A 24608-nucleotide genomic window follows, 5' to 3' on the forward strand; every position below is an offset into this window, starting at 1 on the left:
ATCCGAATCAGACAGTACACTTTTGTCAGACGTTCCTTACCAAATGGCCCAAATAAAATCAACTGTTTTTGAGAATATAAGTTGTGCTTCACTTATCAAACCAACCGCTGTAAGTGAAAGTGTTCATATGTGAACTTGCTAAATACACAGCCAGAGAGGTGTGTGTCTAAGTTTGCAGTTGTTTTTGTTTCTATTGTGTGCATATTTTGTTTTTTCTCTGGAAAAAACAGACTAGCTTGAAGGTAAAATGCTGTAAGTTAAGTTTCATGACTTGCTTATGAATTCTGCTCTTGCTCCTTTTGGTGTAAAGCCAGTGTTTTCCACTGAAGTCAATGGAATCACCCTTATTTTTTATGCCTATGCTTAGGTGACTGATAATGGAAGTGGTGCTGGCTCTCTAGTGGTAAGGTCTGTCTGCCCTGTGACAGGACTAAAGCTGTGCCTTTCACATACTTCCAGTTGAAGCCATAGCTCAGCCCATTGCCCAAAAAGCCTTAGACAGTGGCAGATTCCACCTGACTGTTGGCTTCATAATTCAGCCTTAGAGATGTTTCCATTATAGACTTCCTGCATGTGTCCTTTGTGGCTTTTTGCTTAAATACTCTGCCTTGGCTTACTATAGAAATTTAAAAAAGACAATAAAAAGCCTGTACAGCTCTTTGGTTTCTACATTAAATGGCCCATACAGTCTGCAGATGTTTTAAAATGGTTTAATAACTGGTTAAGACTGTCTTTCAACAAATTCAATAAATTATTATAGTTTAATCATTTCATTTTGAACAGTTTCAGTTCCAAAGTAAATGAAAACAAGCTTGAAAATGTTCAACTTTTTTGCTTCAAAATGTACTGGTGACCTTGAGAAATCTTCCAGAATGCACTACTGCTGGGAACTAATTGCAGCCAGGCACCAGAGCATATTAACAATTTAAATAGTTTTACTCAGTTTCTAGTGAACAAGCTGAGCACTTTCTAATCCTTGTCACATCTGTTTCCTGCCATGGAATTAACAGTATGCATTCATGCTGGTGGGAGGCATTGGACCACATACATGCAGTATATTGTCTTAATTTTTCTTGGAATACATTACAAAATAATGTCCATATTGTAAAAGATATGTAAACAAAACAGTAAGACAAAATTTACTTAACTTATTTTGCTTCTCTTTCTGATAATTCATTATCTGGAAATAGATCAGAGATTTTTTTAAAGGTGTATGCTACTTTAACTTTTCTTTCTCCCACATAGTCCTAGTAGCCTTATTAGTAAACCTTTATGCCCATAATAGTAATAAATTGAATGTTGCATTGTTCAGAAGTAGAAAAAACAAACCTTCTTAAATGTTATTATTCAGGTTTTTTAAATTTATTGATATTATTGTTATTATTATTTTCTATTGAAATAGTTTAAGTTTCTGATTTAAAAGCAAAGTCTTTGATTTTAAAGAAAATATGTTGGGTATTTCTAAAGTAGGAAAAGAAAGCATAACTACTCTATAGAACTGAGAATCAATATTTCTTTTCTCTTAAATTGAAATCCATTTTAATTTTCATGAAAAAGTTGTGAAAGTTCAAAAATGAATTTTTAATTTTCTTTTAAAATTGTTATTAGAAATTAGATTCTAGGTGCGGGTATTTTTTTCCTTTTTTTGATCAGTCCGTTGGGGCACAGACAGCACTTCTGTGAGTGGTCAAGTACTCACTGGCTCAGTAGGGATTTGACTAGGCAATTAGAGCACTGATGGAGATGTGCTTTTTAGAAGATTGAAATACAGGCATACCTTGGAGATATTGCGGGTTCAGTTCCAGACCACCGGAATAAAGCGAATATCACAATAAAACTAGTCACAAGAATTTTTGGTTTCCCAGTGCATATAAAAGTTATGTTTACACTATACTGTAGTCTATTAAGTGTGCAATAGCATTATGTCTAAAAAAACAATGTACATACCTTAATTAAAAAATACTTTATTGCTAAAAAATGCTAACCATCATCTGAGCCTTCAGCGAGTCGTAATCTTTTTGCTGGTGGAGGGTCTTGCCTCGATGTTGATGGCTGCTGACTGATCAGGGTGGTGGTTGCTGAAGGTTGGGGTGGCTGTGGCAATTTCTTAAAATAAGATAACAATGAAGTTTGCCGCATCGATTGACTCTTCCTTTCATGAAAGATTTCTCTGTAGCATGCGATGCTGTTTGATAGCATTTTACCCACAGTAGAACTTATTTCAAAATTGGAGTCAATCCTCTCAAACCCTGCCGCTGCTTCATCAACCAAGTTTATGTAATATTCTAATTCCTTGGTTGTCATTTCAACAATGTTTGCAGCATCTTCATCAGGAGTAGATTCCATCTCAAGAAACCACTTTCTTTGCTCATCCATAAGAAGCGACTCCTCATCCATTAAAGTTTTATCATGAGATTGCAGCAATTCAGTCACATCTTCAGGCTCCACTTCTAATTCTAGTTCTCTTGCTATTTCCACCACATCTGCAGTTACTTCCTCCACTGAAGTCTTAAACCCCTCAAAGTCATCCATGAGGGTTGGAATCAACTTCTTCCAAACTCCTGTTAATGTTGATATTTTGACCTCCTCCCATGAATCACGAATGTTCTTAATGGCATCTAGAATGGTGAATCCTTTCCAGAAGGTTTTCAATTTACTTTGCCCAGATCCATCAGAGGAATCACTATCTATGGCAGCTATAGCCTTACGAAATGTATTTCTTAAATAATAAGACTTGAAAGTGGAAATTATTCCTTGATCCATGGGCTGCAGAATGGATGTTGTGTTAGCAGGCATGAAAACAACATTAATCTTGTTGTACATCTCCATCAGAGCTCTTGGGTGACCAGGTGCATTGTCAATGAGCAGGAATGTTTTGAAAGGAATCTTTTTTTCTGAGCAGTAGGTCTCAACAGTGGGCTTAAAATATTCAGTAAACCATGCTGTAAACAGATGTGCTGTCATCCAGGCTTTGTTGTTCCATTTATAGAGCACAGGCAGAGTAGATTTAGCATAATTCTTAAGGGCCCTAGGATTTTCGGAATGGTAAATGAGCATTGGCTTCAGCTTAAAGTCACCAGCTGCATTAGCCCCTAACAAGAGAGTCAGCCTGTCCTTTGAAGCTTTGAAGCCAGGCATTGACTTCTCTCTAGCTATGAAAGTCCTAGATGGCATTTTCTTCCAATATAAGGCTGTTTCATCTACAATTGAAAATCTGTTGTTTAGTGTAGTCACCTTCATCAATTATCTTAGCTAGATCTTCTGGATAACTTGCTGCAGCTTCTACATCAGCACTTGCTGCTTCACCTTGCACTTTTACGTTATGAATATGGCTTCTTTCCTTAAACCTCATGAACCAACCTCTGCTAGCTTCAAACTTTTCTTCTGCAGCTTCCTTGCCTCTCTCAGCCTTCATAGAATTCCTTGCTGTGGATTAGGCTTTGGCTTAAGGGAATGTTGTGGCTGGTTTGATCTTCTATCCAGACCACTAAAACTTTCTCCATATCAGCAATAAGGCTGTTTCGCTTTCTTATCATTCGTGTGTTCACTGGAGTAGCACTTTTAATTTCCTTCAAGAACTTTTCCTTTGTATTCACAACTTGGCTAACTGTTTGGCGCAAGAGGCCTAGCTTTCGGCCTATCTCGGCTTTTGACATGCCTTCCTCACTAAGCTTAATCATTTCTAGCTTTTGATTTAAAGTGAGAGACGTGTGACTCTTCCTTTCGCTTGAACACTTAGAGGCCATTGTAGGGTTATTAATTGGCCTAATTTCAATATTGTTGTGTCTCAGGGAATAGGGAGGCCCGAGGAGAGAGACGGGGGAACGGCCGGTTGGTGGAGTAGTCAGAACAGACACAACATTTATCGATTAAGTTCGCCATCTTATATGGGCGCGGTTCGTGGTGCCGCAAAACAATTATAATAGTAACATCAAAGATCACAGATCACCATAACAAATATAATAATAATGAAAAAGTTTGAAATATTGCGAGAATTACCAAAATGTGACACAGAGACACGATGTGAGCAAATGCTGTTGGAAAAATGGCGCTGATGGAAAAATGGCGCCAATAGACTTTCTCGATGCAGGGTTGCCACAAACCTTCAATTTGTAAAAAACGCAATATCTGTGAAGTGCAATAAAGCGAAACGCAATAAAACGAGGTATGCCTGTAATATAGTTATGAATTACTGACTCTTTTAAAATAACATTTTTTAATTCTCTCTATATATCTTGTGTTTACTGATTGTGATATTGGAAATGTATGCTGTCTGGAAATGTCACAGCAATTAGATTTCAGTCATAACGTATTGCAGGGGAAGCACAGTATTTGGGTAGAGTGCCCAAAACAGCTGCAACCTTGACTTATAAGATGTTGGCATGTCAGGGGTGGATGATAGGAGAGTGTGGTGGTCAGCAGTCCTGAGGGCCAGTGCTAGATGACAAGCTTGGTCGAACAGGCGAGGGCTAGTGGGACAGAAACGGCACTGATGTGTAGTGGTTGCAACATAGTTTTATTACTTACACTTGTAGGGAGCGTAGGTTTCAGCTGTAAACTTTTAGTTGTTTAGATTGATTGAACCCTAAGTTGAAAACAACAACTAACTGAACTAATAAAGTAAAACAAAATAGAACAGAACAGAACGGAGTAATCAGAGTATAACGGAGCGGAACGACAGCTGATGGAAAGGAGTCGACTGGTCATGAAATCACGAGCATGCAGGGACGGGGTATGCCGGGAACAGCAGTGGCAGAGAGACAGGGTTCACAGGTGGCCAGCCTGTGAACTAGCTCAAGGCAACTCAGAGCAGGGCTCTGTTATCTGATTTTCCTGAGCTGGTCTCAGTGGGTCTCTGGCCTCAGCGGATCTCCGTGGGTCTCTGTCTGGGCGGAAAGTGTGTTGGCTTAAATACCTTTGAAATGGCCAATCATACGATGCCTTCAGTGGAATAGTCTAGTTGATCATGTCATGGCTATCTGCTGGTGCATGACTGGGCATACGCACACTGTCAATTTGAATACCTTATTAATCACAAACTGGCCGTGTGTGGCACGTGTTTGGACATGCACACTTACTTTAAGAGCTGTCTACCTGCATGTTGGTGCTTGTCTCTTTTAACTTGGTGTCATCAGCACCTTTTAACTTTTGGCTCTGACAGAGAGCTATGAGGGGTCTGATTCTTGTGGCAGCGCAGCCCTGGCCCCTTCCTTGAGGTGTGCGTGCCAAGCAAAATGCCTCCGCATGTCACTGTCTGGCACACCTGCCACTGTTTGCGTACCCTTGACATATTGCCATCTCTTTTTACCTAGAGGATTTGATAAGGGGTTGGGGCTCTATTCCCCAACACACAAACACATTTGACTAGAAGGAATGTGCGATCAACTAATGAAACTCTTTAAAGCTAGTTATGTTTCTTGTCTCCACTATTCCCATTGGACAATTGTTCCAGAACTCTGCCTACTCTGAGTAGAAATCTTCGCCTAATTTCCAGCCTAAATGTATTCCTGCTCATTTTATACCCACTTATTCTTGTCTGATAGATCATAGATTTTATTTGCTTTATTGCATTGGAAGACTATGGTCATCCAATGAGCTACTGTTCAAAAGCACACTCATAGCTTTTGTTCCATGGAGATTGGTTACCATATGCAATAAAATTGGTCCTAAGCCAAGTCCTTGAAAAACTGCACTAGTAAATGCCCTCCAGTCTGAGGCTTCTTTTATTCGTTCATTTCCTACTCCACAGCTCTTGCACTAATCCCCACATTTTCTAGTTGGATTTTTAATTTTCCACATGGCATTGTAGAAAATGCTTCACTGAAGTCTGGGTATCTTAGATCCACGCAGAGCATGTCTACACAAGACACTAAAGGCCCAGTAGACTGATTCTACTGTGCATTGGCATGGCCAGCAAAAACTGTGCTAATTCACTAATGCACAGTAGTATTTGTCTACTGTGCACATTAATGTTATGGAAAAGGGTGTGCTTGTGCTACTACACAGTAGCACCAATTACAGCACATTAAGTTGTACCTGTAATTAATTACAGGGCACATATACACAAATGCCAAGGCTGCTCCAACCTGCCAGAATTCCAGTGTGTTGGAGCAGGCTCAATTAATTGAGTCTGCTGGAGTGTAGCAGTTGTCATGCTCCAGCAGCCTTTTGTGTCTTATGTATCATCTTCCCTGCACTTAAGAATGGTGGCAGGGCCACTTGAACTAAAGCTTGTTGAATGAGCTTTAGTTCAAGCACCCCCACTGCCATTTTTAGCACAGGTACACTGATACAGGAAACGTAGCACCACCCCCCCACCACCCTGAGAGCACATGTAAAAGCACCTACAGGTACTTAATCCACCATTATTATGCATTGTGCTCCAAAGGGAGCCAGATTTTATTTTTGGTAAGTTATTTTTTTCAGGGAGCAGACCCCACACGTTTTCACAGGGCCTGCCCAAAATCACAGTTTCTATGAAAACCATGAAGTCACAAGTTCAGTAGGTCCCTAGCTTATATAAGTATCATTTGATATACTGTAGATACAACTGTTACATCTGTCCACATGGACTCCTAACCTAAATGAACAAAATCTTGCTTCTTCCTCACCAAAGTCATATCCCATATAAACTATCTTGTTTACTACTTTCTCTCTTTCTCTGGCTTCTTTCAAGTAAAGTATCCATTTTCCACATGCATTTTCATTTGGTTGTAAACCCAGTAACTGGATTATTTTTTTTTAGCACTCCTAGATGAAAGGAATGATTGATGAAAGCTTTGTGAAGTGGGAATGAACATTCTAGACAGAAGAGGGAAAGATAAAGAAAGAGCACACTGTCTCATGAGTTGAGAGGGCTATAGAGAGGGAGCTGGGTAGAATTGGTGAAACAGGAACTGTGATACACCTATTGCTAGCCAAAGCTTTTGTGTAAGAAAGAAGATGGCACCAACAGCAAGGAGAGGTAGTGTGGGTCAAGACAGAGGGGGCAATAGTGGAGGAGATGGGAGATCAGGAAATAGAGGGCGAGAACAGATAACCTTGAGAAGCACTGAACTGATACTTTGGGGCAGGTAAAGAAAGATCAGGATTAGGAATAGTGTGCGTTAATGTGGCAAATCAATTAATCATGGAATCAACAATAGATCAGTTTTGGAATAATCAATAACTTTGGCAAGTAAGAAACAGATCACTTGGGTAAAATGATTAGAGGAGGTAATAATTAAATGACCAGCTGAGCGGACAGGACCCTAGCAGCTGCACGAGGTGGCACAGGTCTCCAACCCTGCATGGGGCAGGGGAAGAAGCCCTCAGGCCATGGACCGGTGCACAGAACTGGAGAGCCTGGTGCACAGAATGGTGCACAGAGGATTCAGGAGCTGATGAGACCGTGGCAGCTGCACAAGGCAGTGTGAGTCTCTGACCCTGCATGAGGCAGGATATAGCGCCATCAGTACACAGGGCAGAGAGCAGGCTAACAGGCCGGGAGGTCCGCATGAGGCAGCTGGGAGCTCCTCTCAGAGGGAGGAGACTCCTCACCCCCTTAGAGATGAGTCAAGCCCTAAAATGTATGGAGTCACGTTCAGTCAACTCTGGCTGCCTCTGATACTTGTCCTACTTGAGAGCAAGGGGAGAAAAAAATGGCCATATGGTTGGCATCAAGGCAGATAAAACACTAACATTTGTTGCCCTGTTTTTTCATTCTCTGATTGAATGTTGCCAAGTAGTTAAGTCACAAGCCTTGGCTCTATCTTACTACATTCCCTACGGTTTGAATGATTCTCTGATGTACCTTTAGCTTGCTCTGGGGGTTGATATTGATACAGGATGTAATAGTCTTGACTTCTTCTGAGCTAGTTACTCTAAGTTTTAGGCAAGACTTTGTGGCAGGCTGGCTGTCAGGCTCGCTGACAGCCTGGGTTGTTAACTTGAGCCCAAAGGGCTTGGGTTCCCATTGGTGGAGGCAGTTTCTCTTTTCCACCAATTGGGGAATGGCAGGAAGAAGGCAGCCCCACCCTGACCCAGGGGTAAGGTGAGAAAGAGGACCTCAAAAGGGTGCTAACACCTCAAGCTTCCTGATTGGTCCATTCTCAATCTGGGGGGCAGAGCCTCCAAAAGGAATAAAAAACCAGCATGCCCAGCACATAGGTGGCTTTGATGAGGGACAATGAAGAGGACTGATGAAGGGCTGGTGTAGCTGAGCAGTGAAGCAGAGCAGTTGCCTCAGAAGCTCCCAGAAGATGTCTTCGCTGGACAGGAGCAGCAAGCAGCTGCATCATAGCCCCACCACAGAGAGCCACGATGATGGTGCACAGGTTTGTGCATGGAGAGTCCAGGAGCGGACTGGACCCTAGCAGCTGCACGAGGTGGCACAGGTCTCCAACCCTGCATGGGGCAGGGGAAGAAGCCCTCGGGCCATGGACCGGTGCACAGAACTGGAGAGCCTGGTGCACAGAATGGTGCACAGAGGATTCAGGAGCTGATGAGACCGTGGCAGCTGCACAAGGCAGTGTGAGTCTCTGACCCTGCATGAGGCAGGATATAGCGCCATCAGTACACAGGGCAGAGAGCAGGCTAACAGGCCGGGAGGTCCGCATGAGGCAGCTGGGAGCTCCTCTCAGAGGGAGGAGACTCCTCACCCCCTTAGAGATGAGTCAAGCCCTGTCAGGCTGCAGGAAGTTGTGAGTGCCCCCTGGGCAAGGGTTCCCCACAGGGGCGGAGGGCCCACCATGCTGTGGGCGACAGAGGGGAAGGCCCTGACAGGAGGGGGATCATTTACCCTGGAGCAAAGATAGGAGTCCAGGGCTCTGGCTTGCCAGGAGGAAATCCCTGGGTTAGGGCCCTGCCAGCTGAGTAGCCTGAGTGGAGTGATGGGTGCACTATAGGGGGATGGGGTTCCCCGCTGTGTTGTCATTTCTTCATTGGGCACAGCTGTGTGCCACAGTTGCATTCCATTCTTTTCCCTCCTCTGTGTTGGTGGGATCCCTGGTGTAACCCTGTGCCTCTATTATTGTATTGGGAGAGTGTTGTAAGCTGACTAGTATTGGTCGTTATTATATGAAATGTTTTATGCAAATATGTTGTGTGTGATGTAACCCCTTATGCAAATATTTCACTATTGACCCTAATATGGTGGTTGTTCTGACCCTGAGCAGAAGGGAAAAACCTGTTAACCAGGAACCTCTGGGTTTAAATCCAGCCAGACCCTTGATACACCCCAGTCCTAATACCCACGCTTGGCTGCAGCCAACACCCAATGTCTCTGAAGAAATCTTTAAAAACCTTGACACGTAGCAGCAGAAATTCCCTCCTGGCGATCAGCAAAGCCCAGAAGCATGGAATACAGACATAGCTACATCTAGATCCTCCCTGACCAGTGGCTGCCCAACCTCTCCTTGAGCATCTCCAGTCATGGAGAGTCCACAGCTTCTGGATCTTCTGGACACTATAGATTTTGAATGATAAAAAGGAGTTGGTTTCTTCCAAAGCAGGTGAAAGTAGCTTGCAAAACTTCCCCCAAAACTGATACATTTCAAGCCATTGTCAACAGTATCCACCATCCATCCTGAAGCAGCAGATAGGGTCATCTCAGTAAGGGGTGAACTCAAATCCATAATCTGAATGTGGGCTAGAGGAAGACAGGACTTGCTCAATCGTCTCCTCCCTGAGTCACTGGACAAGATGTGAGGGAGAGGATGGATGGGGATGAAGAAGAATCTTCCTTCACAGGCCTAACTCCCCAGGTAAAGGGCTACTGTGCAGACCAAGGGTTTCTCTACATAGCCTCTGTGCTGCTTCTGAAAGCACAGCCTTAGGTTGCCACTGAATGCATACTGATAAGCATATCCAAGATGGAGCATCTCCAAGGAGTGCACAGCATGCTCTAAGGTAGCTACATTGCCTTGTTTTTGAGCTTTGGCACCCAGAGCAAGAGCGCGTGCATGGGGTGTTCTTCCAGTGCAGTCAGGGTCTTTAAAACAGCCCAACCAGTCCAAGCAGCTTCCTGTCCTCCTGGTGAATGCCCTGTGTGAGACAGACAAAAGATGAGACACGAGCAGCAGTACATTTACTAGCTAGCCCTGTTGTATGCAGAGATGCTGTTGATCTGAGACTCCAGACTGTGAAATTGCTGCCTAGCCCTTGAGCAGACACCCTGATCCTATCCTTTTTTCCACGTGTATGGAAGAACCATATGAATTCCACTAGTGGGGAGACTCTACCTGTCCTTGGGTTCAGAATTTACCATTTTGCTTGAAATTGTAGGTGGTGGGGATATTGATTTATGGATGCATCTTGGCTCCTTTAAAAGTCCCTATTGCAGTGTTTAATTCAGTTGTCTTTTAGGTTACAGATGGTCTGTTCAAATTAGAGCATGCCAACTAATTAAATGATGGACTTCAGGGATCCTCCAGGCAAAGGTAGTTCCCTGTGATGTGTATGTCTGTTTATGTCAAACACTTCAGGTTAGGTTTTTATTTAGTGTTTCATAATGCTCCATGATGATACTGCCTTAGCAAGGTAGCATGTTCTGCATTAATGTAGTTTACCAGGCAGCCATCTAAACAGCAGCAATTCACATTTTAGTATCTGTGCTGCACCAAGTCCTATCTCTAGGTGTTTTAGCATAAATAGGACTAAGAACTCTAAAATTCATATCTTAATACAAGGAAAGCTAGGGGGAATGAAAATCTAAAAAATGCATTCTCTGCAATACACAGTTGTATTTCCAATAGCCACAGAAAAGCCATTTCACAGAACTGGGCAAGCATCTCAGTGAGGCTAGTTAGGAGGCGCAGCATGTACTAATTGGTGTAATTAGTGACAAATAGGTCTCCCATATATGAAGGTCACTGAGTTAGATGAAGGAGGTAAAGGTGAATATACTGCTTTTACCCTAGGAATTCAGATCCAAAGGGGCTTAATACATAATTCAGGGTTATTCACAGGAAAGCTATTTTGTTGCTATGGGTAACAGAATTCATGCAATACTGAAAGGTGCTTGGATACAACTATGAGGAGTGCAGTGTAGGAACCTATTTAGATTAGATCAGTCCTTCTGAGATGTACTGTCCTTCTGAGATGCTTCAGGATATCAGTAATTATTTTTATCCCAATGGATTACAAAGTAAGGACAAAAACCAGTATGATGCTCTGTAACCGTATGTTATAAATATATGATATGGTAAGACAAGGGGTTGTTACTGTCTCCTCATCCTATGAAGCCTGGATTGTGATTAGGGACTATTTAAGGGCCCTTAGAGAATATGTGAGAGGCCTGTGAAATCAGGATTATTTTGGAAGATTGAGAAAGATACATCTATATTATTAGTTTATATTATTGTCTTCCATTCTATTTAAACTCCTGCTCTGGGTAGCCAGATTTATGTTCTCTGATTATACACTGAAATTCTTAAAGTTGCCTCAGGTCTGGGGAATCAATGTGAGGTACCCCATAAGAAATATGTGGCCTTATATGTTTGGTCAGTTGATACGGAGGGGGAATTCTGCTAGCTATTGTTCAAAACTAGTGTTTCTAAGGCCCCCTCTTCATGTGCAGGTAAAGACATGATTGGATCTAATGTGTGATCCACACAATTGCTCCTCATGCCATGGGACATGTGCATGGCAGGAAGAGCTATGGTGGGATCATGCATTAGATCCAGTTGTGCATTATTGCCAGTGTAGGGGCAGCTTGATGCATGGAGCACCCCCACACACCCCTGCAGCTGCGGTGGGGGGAGGAGAAAGGAGGGGGTGTATTGTGCTCCCTAGCACCTGGGAGATTTCAGCAGCTGTGGTCCCTCTGCAGACTGCTTACATGTGGGGATTAAAGCTGGATAGAAACCAGCTATAAAGTTATTACATATTTTTAAGCAATAACTGTATAGCTGGTTGGACCTTTTTAAGGTGGGATAGTTAACTTGCACATGTAGCCAGTCTAAATTTATTGTGCAGTTAACAAGGTAATTGTGAAATGGATAAAATGCATAGAGATGGCTTAAGGTATGCATTCACTTATCATTTAAGAATAGAACCCTTAGCCATGGATTCTGTCTGGAGCCATCTGCTCTTACTTTTACATGAAAATTACTTTTGTTTTCTCTATTTTAATATTTTTCTTCTTTGGAGAACATTACTTTTTAAAAAAGATGTATTTTTCTTTTTTGCTTTGGCTTTTTCCAGACTGCATTGATGGTGCAGGGGTTGTGTCAAGACACTTATACCCATGGTCACAATGGAGCCATCACTCATATCTGCTAACATTTTCTGTTCCCTCAGGAGATCTAAGATTTAAGTTCCCCTGTAATTTTATTGATGTACTTCTTTATTCAACCATGGCCTTTTTGTCCCCTTAATTCTCTGCATTCTACCTAGACCTTAATGTATTGGAATAAATGAATGCATTAATAATGCATGTTTATTGTAACCTCTAGGTGCTTGTACATCAGTTTCAAAGCATCATAAATTAATAGACAGCGAAACTGGCAGAACGTCAACTCCTCCAGGATGCTAATGTTTATGTTCCCACTAAAGGAATTTAACTCTGTGAAATTACACCCTCAAATGAAAGCTTGAATGAAGAAAGAGATCTTCTGGTAAGGCCCTGTCTTAGAGTGAACTTTATTTAAGGATACTTGCAGAAGCAGGTGATAGGACAGAGCAGAGAGGACAGTCACCTCACATCAGCCTTAGGCAGCAGCCGCTACCCCCGCATGGTTCCCCTGGCCCCAGAGTGTCCCGATCCCGGGGATGCAATTGACTGTGCTGGGGCTCTGCGCAAGTCAGGACTCTTGCCAGAGTGAAGGAACTCACAGTTACTTAAGAATATACATCTTATATAGTCTGAAGTAAACAATGTTATCTCAAGGTAGGAAAATGGGGATGAGTCGTATTCCAACGCACCTGGTGTTAACCACATTCCACTGTAGCACAACATTCTACTGTCTAGGTTCATGGCTCCGTCACGCTCACAGAGCAGGAGGCTATGTGCCACTTCACTGGCCTCCTATGGAATCAGCATGCAAAACTTTTGCTATCAACAAAGCTCTTACTATTATAGGTCCTTACAATCAATATCCTTGGACTTGATTTTTAGATAGGAGAACAACCAGGGAAGCATAGTATCATAGTACTTAGGGCGGAAAGGACCTAAACAGATCATCAGGTCCAACCCTCTGCCCCAGGCAGGATTGGGTGCCGGGATCATATCAGCCCAGCCAAATATCTGTCCAGCCTCCTTTTGAAGACCCCCACAGTAGGAGAGAGTACATGCTCACTTGGGAGTCTATTCCAGAGCCTGGCAGCCCTAACTGTAAAGTAATGCCTCCTACTGTCTAGCCTGAACCTTCTGTCTAACAATCTGTGGCCATTATTCCTAGTAACCCCAGGTGGTGCCCAGGGGAACAGAGCTTCCCCCAATTCCCACTGCTCCCCGCTGGTGAGTTTGTAAATGGCCGCCTCTCAGACTTTTCTTGTGGAGGCTGAATAGATTCAGGCCCATTAGCCTCTCTTTGTAGGACCTGCCCCTTGACCATGCGAGTGGCACTTCTCTGGACCCTCTCAATGCTAGACACATCCCTCTTGAAGTGCAGCGCCCAGAACTGGATGCAGTACTCCAACTGTGGCCTGACCAATGCCACATAGAAGGGAAGTATCCTCTCCCTGGACCTGCTTGTGATGCATCTCTAGATGCACAACAAGGTGCAGCTAGCCTTACTGACCACTTCCTTGCATTGGTGGCTTATGTTCACCCTGGAGTCAACAATGACTCCAAGATCCCTTTCTGCCACCATGTTGACAAGAAGGGTGTTACCTAGCCTATAGGTGTGTTGTTGGTTCCCTAGATGCAGTACCTTGCACTTGTAAGCAAGCTGTTGTCATGTATACTGGGATGGTTAATCAAAGCATCCCGAATGATCTCCCTGATTAGGAGATAGCTAAAGTTGATGGGAGACTTTCCATGACTTCAGTGGACTTTGAGGCCTTCTGTGAACCAAGTCTCAAATGCTTCAGAGCTAAATATCCGAGCGTCTCAATCTTTTTACTCCGGCACTGGTTTTACATTGGTCTCACCCTATTGATTTAAGTAGAGTTACTCCTGATTTACATTAGTGTAATTGAGATGAGCACTAGCGGGTGTTTTTAGTATCCCTTATTAAATAGATAACAGTTCAGTACCAGTGATGTGTAATTGATTTTCATTGTTGCATGCCGGCTATCAGCATACGGAACTTTGAAGTCTGCTTGTAAACCTTTTTAAACTCAAGGAACCTCTCAAAAATGTCAGCTCTTACTTTTTCACTCAGTTTTTGACTATGAAAAATAATAGCACAATTTTTCTGTTTCAAAGAACTTGGACCACAACAGGTTATAATGTTTTTTTTTAACACTTTGAATTCCTTTTTGAAATCTTGGGTTTAGCTTGTGAATTATGTTTGCACACCTTAACAGTGCTAACATTGTGTGTGAGAATGCACCCCAGGGTGGTGTGGTACCCTTGTTGAGAATCAGTGACTTAGCCAGATGGAGTGACTGCTTTTTCCAAACTGATGAAGTTGATGTTAATGAGTTTGATGGTACCAGCAATCCATACTGTAAACAATCATAGTTTAAGTTATCTACATTGCATTAAAGCATGGCTTTGATCCAAAATGGGACAATCCTGACTCAGCTAGCATGTTATTTTTACTTTCACATGAGAACAGTTTTGATGATTTACAGATTACGGGCATTGATGAACTAAGACACAGAAGGCAAAGTATTTGTAAGTATATGTACGTTTTCGAATTTGCATGCTGTTTATTTAGCCGTTGTTTAAAAAGGTAATACATTAATGGGTAATTTTGCATTTTGACTAAGCATTTCCACTTGGCCAAATAACCACGCTTCTGTTCCAAATCCAGTGATTAGTTTATTAATGCAATCCCTAAACCAGGACTGCCCAATTTTGGTCTGTCCAGGGGATACACATTGAGTGGGCACTCAAAGGATTGGCCCTAGCCACGGAGGCTGTTCTGGCAACATGTGGGTCTTCCACCCAATCCCCTGCTGTACAGGCTGCATGTGGACCCCTAGCTCTGATTGCATGGGCTGCACAGGCTGTACACAGTCCCCTGCGTCCAGTCACAGGAGCTGTGCTGGCAGGGCATGCACCCCATGCCCTACCCTACCACGCTGCAGTGAAAGAAGTGGCTGCACCAGTGCTGCTCGCAGCCTGTGGGCCATCAGTTGGACAGCCTTACCCTAAGTATTTGATGGATTAATTTTCTCCTCCCAGTATGGGCACAGTTGTTTATGCTCATGGGAACATGTTATATAATGGTAACAAAATAATTTAACATTTTTTTATGCAAAATACATGTATAAGATCCACCAATTACCTAATACCTTTGCCTTTGCAGATGCAATGAAAGAATAGTTAGCTTTCTCCTAGAAGGGTTCTCTCTCCTCCCCTTTGCCCCTCCCCAGTGAATAACATTTGTTTTTCACATACTTTAAGATGCTACTGAGAAAATGCCTCTCTTTGGCTAGATGCATTTTCTTCAATTAGTTTTAAATCTGACCCCCAGAAACCAATGGGATGACTTCTACTGAGCTCAAAGAGTTCTGTCTCAGAGCATAGGAGAATTTTTGTGGACCACACTTCTGTACTACTTGATTTTTAGCAGAGTCTATAAGCTGGAATACAGGAGCATTTGGAGAAATCACAGTATTGAAGATCACTGACTTCTCCCAACTCTTGCTTGTGTCATGCTCTCAAATATTACCAATTACATTTGATTACAGTCACTTAAACTTTTTTGGTGAATCTGCTATTTCAAAGAAAAGTATTATTTGCCAAATGCAAAGATGTAGCATTTCCAATTACTTTTTTACTGAATCTTTTTTCTTGAGTGAATTAGCAAGCTCATTCATAGAATCATAAAAAATAAGGTTTGGAAGGGACCTCAGGAGATCTAGTTCATTTCCCTGCTCAAAGCAGGACCATCCCCAACTATATCATCCCAGCCAAGGCTTTGTCTATCTAAGTCTTAAAAACCTCCAAGAATGGAGACTCCACAACCTCTCTGGGTAACCTGCTCCAGTGTTTTACTATCTTCCTAGTGAGAGAGTTTTTCCTAATATCTAACCTAAACTACCTTTGCAGCTTGAGACCATTGCTCCTTGTTCTGTCATCTGCCACCCCTGAGAACAGTCTAGCTTCATCCTCTTTCAAACCCCTCTTCAGGTAGTTGAAGACTACTGTTAAATCCCCTGCTCAGTCTGTCTTCTCCAGACTAAATAAACTCAGTTATAAACTCAGTTCCCTCAGTTCATTGACTACTTTATCCTGTTTTCAGTTAATGTTTTGAGCATTTTATTTTGTTTCATCTTTGTTTGGTTTCTGTTTAATTTCTTATTGATGTTGGAAAATGCACACACTTGCAGTAAGCTTCTCCATTTTCATGACTGAAGAGTTCTTTATTTGAAGCCCCACCTTGTAAAAGGGACTGAAAAATAAGTGAAAGCGAGCAATTCCCCTCCTGTAGTAGGACAGTGTTATATACTTTTTTTTTCTGACTTTCATGTCAGTGCTGGCTCATCGACCTGATGTTTTGGGAGGCAACAATTTATTCCTTAATTTCACCTCACTCCAACAAAACCTCTACCTCATGTTCCTGTTTCCCAAGAAACCAGTTCAATCAGTAACATTACTTAACCTCCCACAGCTCAGCTGCAGTTAGAGTCAAGATTTTTGAAACAGTAACATTAGGTTACTTACAAACAGAGTTTATCTATAACAAGATGTCAGATATGTGGCCTATGGGCCCAGTCTGGTCCATTGGCAGTTGGAAACATGGCCTGCTGTAGAATTCAGGGTCTCTTGCCTCTGATGGACATGATCATGAGCAGAAGCACCCCCGCCCCCCAAACCACCACTCTATGCTGCTGCTCTAATGCAGCCCTGTATGGCTGCCTGTCTCCGGATTCACAACACAACCAAATATGTTCCAGCTGTAGATGCTGCTGGCCCTGCAGACCTGGTCTGGTGCCCAGGGTGAGTTTGACACTCCTGGTCTGTGTAGTGTACCATGTAGTGTAGCAAGAGAGACTGACATTTCCGGCAGCTGGTTTAGTGAAGACACCATTTTACGCAAGTTCTGCAGCATGAAATCCAGGAATGAGTGGATATGCCCTTTTATCCAATGCAGATGGATTCTCTGAAGAGACTCTTGAGGTAAAATTGAACAACATGGGTTCAGGAGACTATGATGCTAGGCAAAGGTGTTACTGGTGAAGACTACACATAAGGTAGTCCTCCTCCTTCTTCCCCTACACCTTATTTGCAAGGCTCTGACTGGAGACTCCAGCAGCAGGTGGTGACTGAAGCTTGCTTCTGCTGAAGGCTGATGTCATCTCTTTTTTGCCACCAACATGCACAACAAACAGGCGTCAAACCCCCACAACATGTTTTCAGTGGAATAAAGGGGTGACCTCTTTCCCTACCCCGTTCCCCAGCAGCAGCAAACTCCAGCTGCTGTTACCCACTGCTTCTGGGCAGAACTACATTTCCCAACATGCTGTTTGCTCACTGACGCATGCTCACATTGCTTCTACTTTCCAGTGGGGCTGGAGATAGGAAGTGCAGGAGAAGAGGGATTGGGAAAAAGAGGCTTCCCCTATTCCATTCTGGTACCTGGGGTCAGGAGCAGATTTGCCGGGGGGGGGAGGGGAGTGGGCTCGTAGCACAGTTGCAACCTGTAATTGTTTTCATACTCCTTATTGTTTCACACTGGTTATTACAGTGACTTTCTGATCACATTTGCTCAGATTACAAGTATCAAGATAACTATGGTGGGATGGTAAACACAAGATCATATATTTTTTTCTTGTAGGTAGCCTTGTACACTTGGTGTAAGTATCAAGAGCCAAGCTAGGGTTCTCGTTTTGTTCTTTTTTACAACAACTTTGTCAGTAATAAAGATACCTTATGTCAAATTCAAGTCTTGTTCCTCTATGAAGTTTCTGGACGCAGTTGTACTGTGAGATTTCTAAATTCAGGAACAGCAGAAGTGAATGAAAGTATTTAGGGCAGCAGAGATCTGGTCTGTGCTTAGACAAGTGGAAAAGTTTCTTAATCTGTTTACTATTTTTAAATAAAGAGAACACTGTTCACAGAAGAGGCCAGCCTCCTTCAATACAGTTCTTTTTCAGTAGATGACATTCAACTTAAAAGATGAACCTGAACCTGGGCCAGAAGTTAATGCGATTTTTTGCAGGGTTTTTTGGACGGTTCAGTGTCTTAAGAACTGAGGTACTGTTTCATCTTAAGATTTCATAGATTTCATAGACATTAGGGCTGGAAGGGACCTCGGGAGATCATCGAGTCCAGCCCCCTGCCCAAAGGGCAGGAAGTCAGCTGGGGTCATAGGATCCCAGCAAGATAAGCATCCAAGAGATGGTCCTTTAAGATCAGTTGATGCTTGTTGGTGGATTTGTGCTGGGAAACTCATAAATGCTGTCTATCTTCTGTATAGGAGCCCTCAGAAATTAGGAGTGGTAAATTTGCTTTGAATCCAAATATGATGATACAGTGAAAAAGAATCATCTGTTCTCCATCATAACATGGTTCTACAAACCTAGGAAACTGGACAAAGTTAGCTCAGTCCCCACGTAGTGTAGCCTCAAGATGAAATAAGCAAGATTTGAGCCTCCAGTGACTTTAAGGTAGTAAGGACTATTTGTATTGGTCCAAGCTGATCCTGGGATTACAGTACAAAGGAGGACAAAGGTGTTCTACACTGGATACTTGGAATAGCTAGGCAGAGTTGTGTGAACAACTGGATTTTTCATTCCCAGACTGTACAGTTGTTAATCAGTGCTTCACTGGATCCTGGGGTTTGCCCTTCCTCTCTCACATGTAGTTTGGAGTTTGTCTTTCCCAGAGGTTTTCCCTACTTCCACAGATAGCTTAGCATTTCTTGCCTGCTGGCTGGCACCAGCCAAGCAGCCCCAGTTCTTTCTGGGTTATTCCCAAAATAGCTCTCACTCCCAGTGTTCCTTTTGCAATGCTGACAAGGGCAGCTCTGCAGCAGTTTCAGGAAAGTCTTCTCTCCCTCCACATTCAGAGCCTGAATACTTCTCATGTTCAAGAGCCAGGCTTACAGAGCCCTGGCTCCATCCCTTTTCCAGTTACATAATTTCTAACTTCTTAACTGGGTCTAATTTTTCATTAGCCTCCCCAGCTATCCCACAGCCACTACTTAAATAGCTGCCTGGAGTTTGGTGCTCAATCCTATTCCTGCTTGCTCCATGTAAATGGTTGGCAGCATGTTATTCCCTTGGAGTTATGACTCCTAACTCCCTTCTGTTACCTGCCCCTTTGCAGCTGTCCCCAGTTCAGCTGCCAGCAAATCTTGCAGCCACATAATGAACACTACCTTCACCTACTTTTCAAGTACCAGGGGCTAGAGGCTCCATGTTACAGCTAGCTCTGAACATTTTCTATTATTTTAAAACAGCAGCAACAAAATCATAGCCAGTTAAACAAAGCATTTTGGTTTTATTCTGAGCTTTCTGCCATTTCTTCAGGAACACAACTGGAGGGTCTTTCTTAATCAAAAGCCATTTCCAATAAAAAAATTGGAAACATTCTGTTTTGAACGTTTCAGACGTTTTGAACATAATGACTTTTTTGCTAATAGCTGAGTGAAATAAAAACAAGTTAGTGGACCATTTTAGAGTTGTCAAATCTGCATTGTTTTCACCAAAAATAGATTTGACTGAAGTTTCACCTAGCTTTATACCTTAGCTTGAACAGAGGAATTCCCTCCCTTGAGCAGGCATTTCTGGCCTTTCCATCTTTCTCTGAGGCAGGTGTGCTTACAGCTGAGGATATAGTTATAATTAGGAGTTTTAGTGTCCTGGACCTAGTAGCCAGAGCTGCAGAATGCTGAGCACTGAAGACCTGGGGAAGGGGGTAAGAGTTGTATTGTGCACTAGAGGGAGAAGTGTGCTTAGCACTGGAAAGTCTTACCTGATCCCAAGTGCTGCTGCTGGCACTGTGTAGGCTGCCAAGGTGCAGGCTGCTAATACTGTGTGGATTACTAGGGCTAGGGACAGAAGTCACATCTAAACTGGTTAAATGATCAGAAACTGGTTAAAACCTGTAACAGAACAAGAAGTTCAGTGCACATAAACCAGTTTCAAAATGGCTGAAACTGGTTTTAGATAAACCTGGTTGAATGTAGTATCAGACTTCACTGGTTTAGGTCAAATCTGTTCATGAAACTTCTGTCCCAGACTTCTTCCTGGTTCAAGTTAAATCAGGCTTTGCAGCCCTGGGATGGGATGGGTTGTCTGCTCCAGAGAACAGGGTCAGCCCTGCCCCTCTGCTCTCTAGCTGGAGCAGTGATGGATGGCTGACAAAGAGGTGGGGGTGGGAATCCCAGCTGTGGACTGTCTAGGGGAAATGCTGGCAGCCACTGCCAGACTTTTCCTTGCTGGGGGGTGGGGGGACAGAATTGTGAGGGAGAAACCTTGGAAGGGACTGTGCACTGCAGGCAAACCCCACGGACAGCCTGGTATCCATTTCTTCTTTCCTATAGGGATCACCACTTCCAGCCAATGTAGACAGCAGAGGGACTGTGTATGTAGGGAGAATCTAACCCTATCTTTTGCATTCTTTTTACTCTCCATGGTAAATTCCTTTCTGAGGGGGGAAGCCTTGGCGCTTCAGTCCCTTCCCTTTGGCAGTGGCTGGCAGGCTGAGAGGTGTGTTCTAGCACCATTCAGCTTCTGGCTTGAGCCACTGCAGGCATATGGCTGCATTTCCTGAATCAAAAGGGAATGTTCATTTGCTTCTCGGTTCAATCTCTGCAGCTTAGACTGAATCGATTCATCCTTGGGCTTTTTGACTGTACTTCGCCCAGGGTTGCTGTTCTGGTGCTTCTTCTAAATTTGGTGTGTTGCTCACCCACTCCTGGTTATGCTACTTAAATGGGTATAACTAGGATTCAGTACCTTGACTGATTCTGTCTGTGATTTTAAATCCTTCTGATCTCTAACAGAGAGAGAAATGTGACATACTGCTATCAAATGCTTTGAAATCTGTTTATCATGAATTGCTTTAGTAGATACTGAGAAGGATTGAAATTTAACATTATTATTATTATTTTTATTATTAATAATAATAAAATTTGGGGAAAAGCTAGCAGTGGCTTTAGGTTTCATAAAATGTCCCATTCTAGCAAGTTTAGCTGTGAAATATGTTGGGTCATTTCTGTATTCTGCTTCATGATTTATAATGCATTCCAGTTAGACTTTTTCCTTAAGCTCTGAGAATTACAGTTTCACCAAATTTGCAAAAATTAATTTTTGCAAAGATATACTTCCTTAATTTCATGTGACATGTCCATATATTTGTTATTTTTGCAAGTGTCTTAGTTTTAGCTCAGCCTGCATTTTTTCCCAAAAAATAGTTCAAAGTGTTCCTTTATTTTTGAGAGAGAATGTTTTGCTTGCAGTGCTTTCAGAACAGCAATATGGTTGACTATTTGCACTGTAAGTGCTTTATATTTTGTATCATCTTGATACTACTTGAGAGAGTGGGGGTATTTGGCAACCAAAAGCCCATAGTAGCTACTAGAACAAAGACAATTAAATGAGCAAGCCTAAAACCAGACCACATTCTATAGGACTACATGTAAGTAAAAAGAAAACTAAATTGTAACTTTGTGCCTGGACTATAACATTTACACTGTTTTGACATTTAATGGGAAAATACCTCTCGTCTGCATAGCCCAGAATCCTAATTCTATTAATTTTGTCATTATCTAAGCTGCTACCTCTCAATGAGAGGTCTGAAAACCCCAGTGGCTTCTTTAGATTTTCCTCAAGATTAGAAAAGATTAAAAGAGAACTGATACCACGTGGATCAGTTGTTATTGGTCACATAAAAAAACTGTGGTTTGAATTTTGAATATTTTGTACCAAATACATTTGAGGATGGGGGGAAGATCCTCAGCTGGGATACATTGGTATAACTCTGTGTATAAATCTAAGGTTTTCAAATATATTTCCAGCAAATTAGAGGAAACTGAAATCTACATGTGGACATTACATAAGCAGAAAAATAGGATTACATACATTAAGGAAATTTATTTGTTGCAAATTATTCTCCTGGTTCTAGTGTTAGCACAGGATGTAAACATTCCTATTTTAACAAATGTAAGGAAAAATAAATAGTTAAGGACTATTAGGAGGGATTTTAAGTGCATTAGGAACAAAGGGAATCTTAATAGTGCTGATCCATTACTAAAGAGAAATGGTAGAATTTTTAGTAAATGCAAACAAATACAGGGTACAGAGGATGAAGGATTCTGTACTGGGACCCAGTGATTCTGTTAAAGATTTGAGATATTAAGTTGAACATGAGCTCCCCATTCAATGCTGTTATTAAAGGGTTAATAAGGTCCTTGGATGTATAATGAGGAGGATACCAAGCAAGAATACAGAAGGCATTACCTGTACATGAGACACTGGTATACTTCCTATAGAAATAGTGTTTGCAGTTTTACACAGCAAGGGGAAAGGAAATTAAACTCAACAAGGAAACTGGAAAAGATGAGTAAGTTCAGAAAAGAAACATGTTAAAGTACATGGGATTTGTTTTATAGTGAAATAACATTTTTTTAATTGTGAGGGTAATTAACCATTAGAACAACCAGTCAAAGTCTATGTTGGAGTCTTTATCACTGGAAAATTTTATAACAAGGTTGGCCATTTTGCTGAAGAGATTCTCATACAAGGGTTAATTTGGGGGAGGCATATAGCCTATGTTACACAGGAGGTCAGAGTAGATCATCACAACAATCCCTTTTGTCCTTACAACCTGTGAATCCAGTTGGAGTGAAAGTTCAGTGCTATATTGTTTTGTTTGGAAAACACTCAGCCTCAGAAGTTAATATTAATAGTGAGTTAACTCATCTTAGATTTGCTTACAGAGCTAGGGAGGCACCTGCTGCAGCTCTGACTCTGGCTCTGAGCGGGGGTTACAGACAGAATCAGACCCACAGTAGCCTTTTGCCTCTTTTTCCTCACCTCCCTATCTGCTTGCTCACAACAGCTTTTGTCCCCCCACCCTCCCCCAACCCCCCGCAACACCTTCCCCCTGTACTTTCACGTCAAGCTTGCCTCTAGTTTGGACTGGATTCCGTCCTGGGCACGGAGTACAGGGAAACTCCATCCCCTGCCCAAACAGTCAGCAGTGCCACTGCTGCTGCATGGCCTGGCAATGGTTGTGTGACCTGGCAGGGAACAGAGCTTGATCAGCATCTGACAGTAAGGGGGAAGGGGACCAGGGGGCAGGAAGGTTGCAGGGGGAAGAAGTGTGGAGGAGCAGAGGGCAAGGGGGGCACCTGCCCCCCACAACTACTGCTTTCCTTGCTGTAGCAGTATATATGTGTGTGGGTGGGTGGGTGGGGGGAAATTTAAGACAATTTTTCAATAAAAGTAGATTCTGTACCTGCACAGATATTGCATTTACTTGACAAGAAGATGACCCTGATTATATGAGGATCCCCAATAATTAGATTCTATACATGAAAAATTTATACATTTGATATAATTTGCCAGGCATAGAATCTAATTAATGGAAGTTTGTCTTGAATATGTCCTCCTCCTACTTCTACAGCAGGGAAAATAAATCTGGGGGTTCGGGTAGCCCTTTGCTTCCTCCCGACTTTTCCCACTGGCAGCCTCTTTCATCTCTCTTTACTTTCAGACCCTGTTCTCCCCAAGCACATGGAAGTGAGGAGCAAATTTGAAAAAAATAACCTTGATTAAACATGGTTGTAACTATTTGCATATAGTGTCCATGCATTTAGTTTATCCAGAATTGATGCATGTTGCCTTTTTAAAAAACTGTTGCAAGTTTTAGCACAGGTTCTCCACAAACATACTTTTGAGCAGCACGCTGGCACCTACTTATATGTGGCATAATTTTTTTCTTTTTTTTTTTTGGCGAAAATCTCTGTCTCTCTCTATCTGTCTCTCTCTCTATATATATATACACACATGCCTATACCTTTACTACTCTGTCTCACTTACCTGTCCATAACACACACATACGATTTACCACCATCATCATCATCCCATTACAATAAATGCAAGCAGGGCCCTGCATGCCCTTCACCATCTCCTTTTACTCATCATAATCATGAAACGCACCCCCCTGCTTCATTCTCCTTACTCTCCCCATCCTTCCCCAGTCTCCACCCCACCAACCCCGCTTTTTTTTCTTCCCAGTCCTCAGTCCACATTATATTTGTCTCTCTTTTCTTCCCTGTCATCCTCATGCTCACCCCCTCTTTGTCACTGTCATTGTCTTTCTCCTTAACATCATTGTCTTCTTTGGGGGCCCCACTCCTGAACAGTCTGTGTTAGTCTCTTCTCTTCCATATGATCTCAGCCATTATATCTCCTTCATCTTCTACCATCTTCCTGTAGTACCCTTGCAGCTCTCTTGGTACCATTTTAACACAGTTCTCAATCGAGAGGTTTGTGTGCCTGTACATAAGCAGGTTCCTAATCTTCCACAGAGCATTTCTGAAGCAGGAAATGAACTG

General features: G+C 42.5%; 1 protein-coding gene across 15 annotated transcripts in view; it reads left to right on the forward strand.

Annotated features, from left to right (window-relative positions):
• ST8SIA1 (ST8 alpha-N-acetyl-neuraminide alpha-2,8-sialyltransferase 1) overlaps positions 1 to 24608 on the forward strand; it is a 325545-nt gene that overhangs the window by 35643 nt on the left and 265294 nt on the right. Inside the window, exons 1-2 of one of the 15 annotated variants that reach the window (XM_090043626.1) lie at positions 10323 to 10418; positions 12435 to 12596. The exons of 13 other annotated variants lie outside the window; for them this stretch is intronic. In XM_090043626.1, coding sequence (XP_089899752.1) covers positions 12577 to 12596 — 20 coding nt within the window. In that variant the 5' untranslated portion in view covers positions 10323 to 10418; positions 12435 to 12576. Of the gene's footprint in view, positions 1 to 10322; positions 10419 to 12434; positions 12597 to 24608 lie in introns of those variants that run through there. One more of the 15 variants, XM_090043627.1, reaches the window with a different exon arrangement.

Source organism: Crocodylus siamensis, chromosome 4 (genome assembly GCF_052110815.1).
Source record: "Crocodylus siamensis isolate JL-2025a chromosome 4, ASM5211081v1, whole genome shotgun sequence".
In the NCBI taxonomy this organism is placed as follows: Eukaryota; Metazoa; Chordata; order Crocodylia; family Crocodylidae; genus Crocodylus; species Crocodylus siamensis.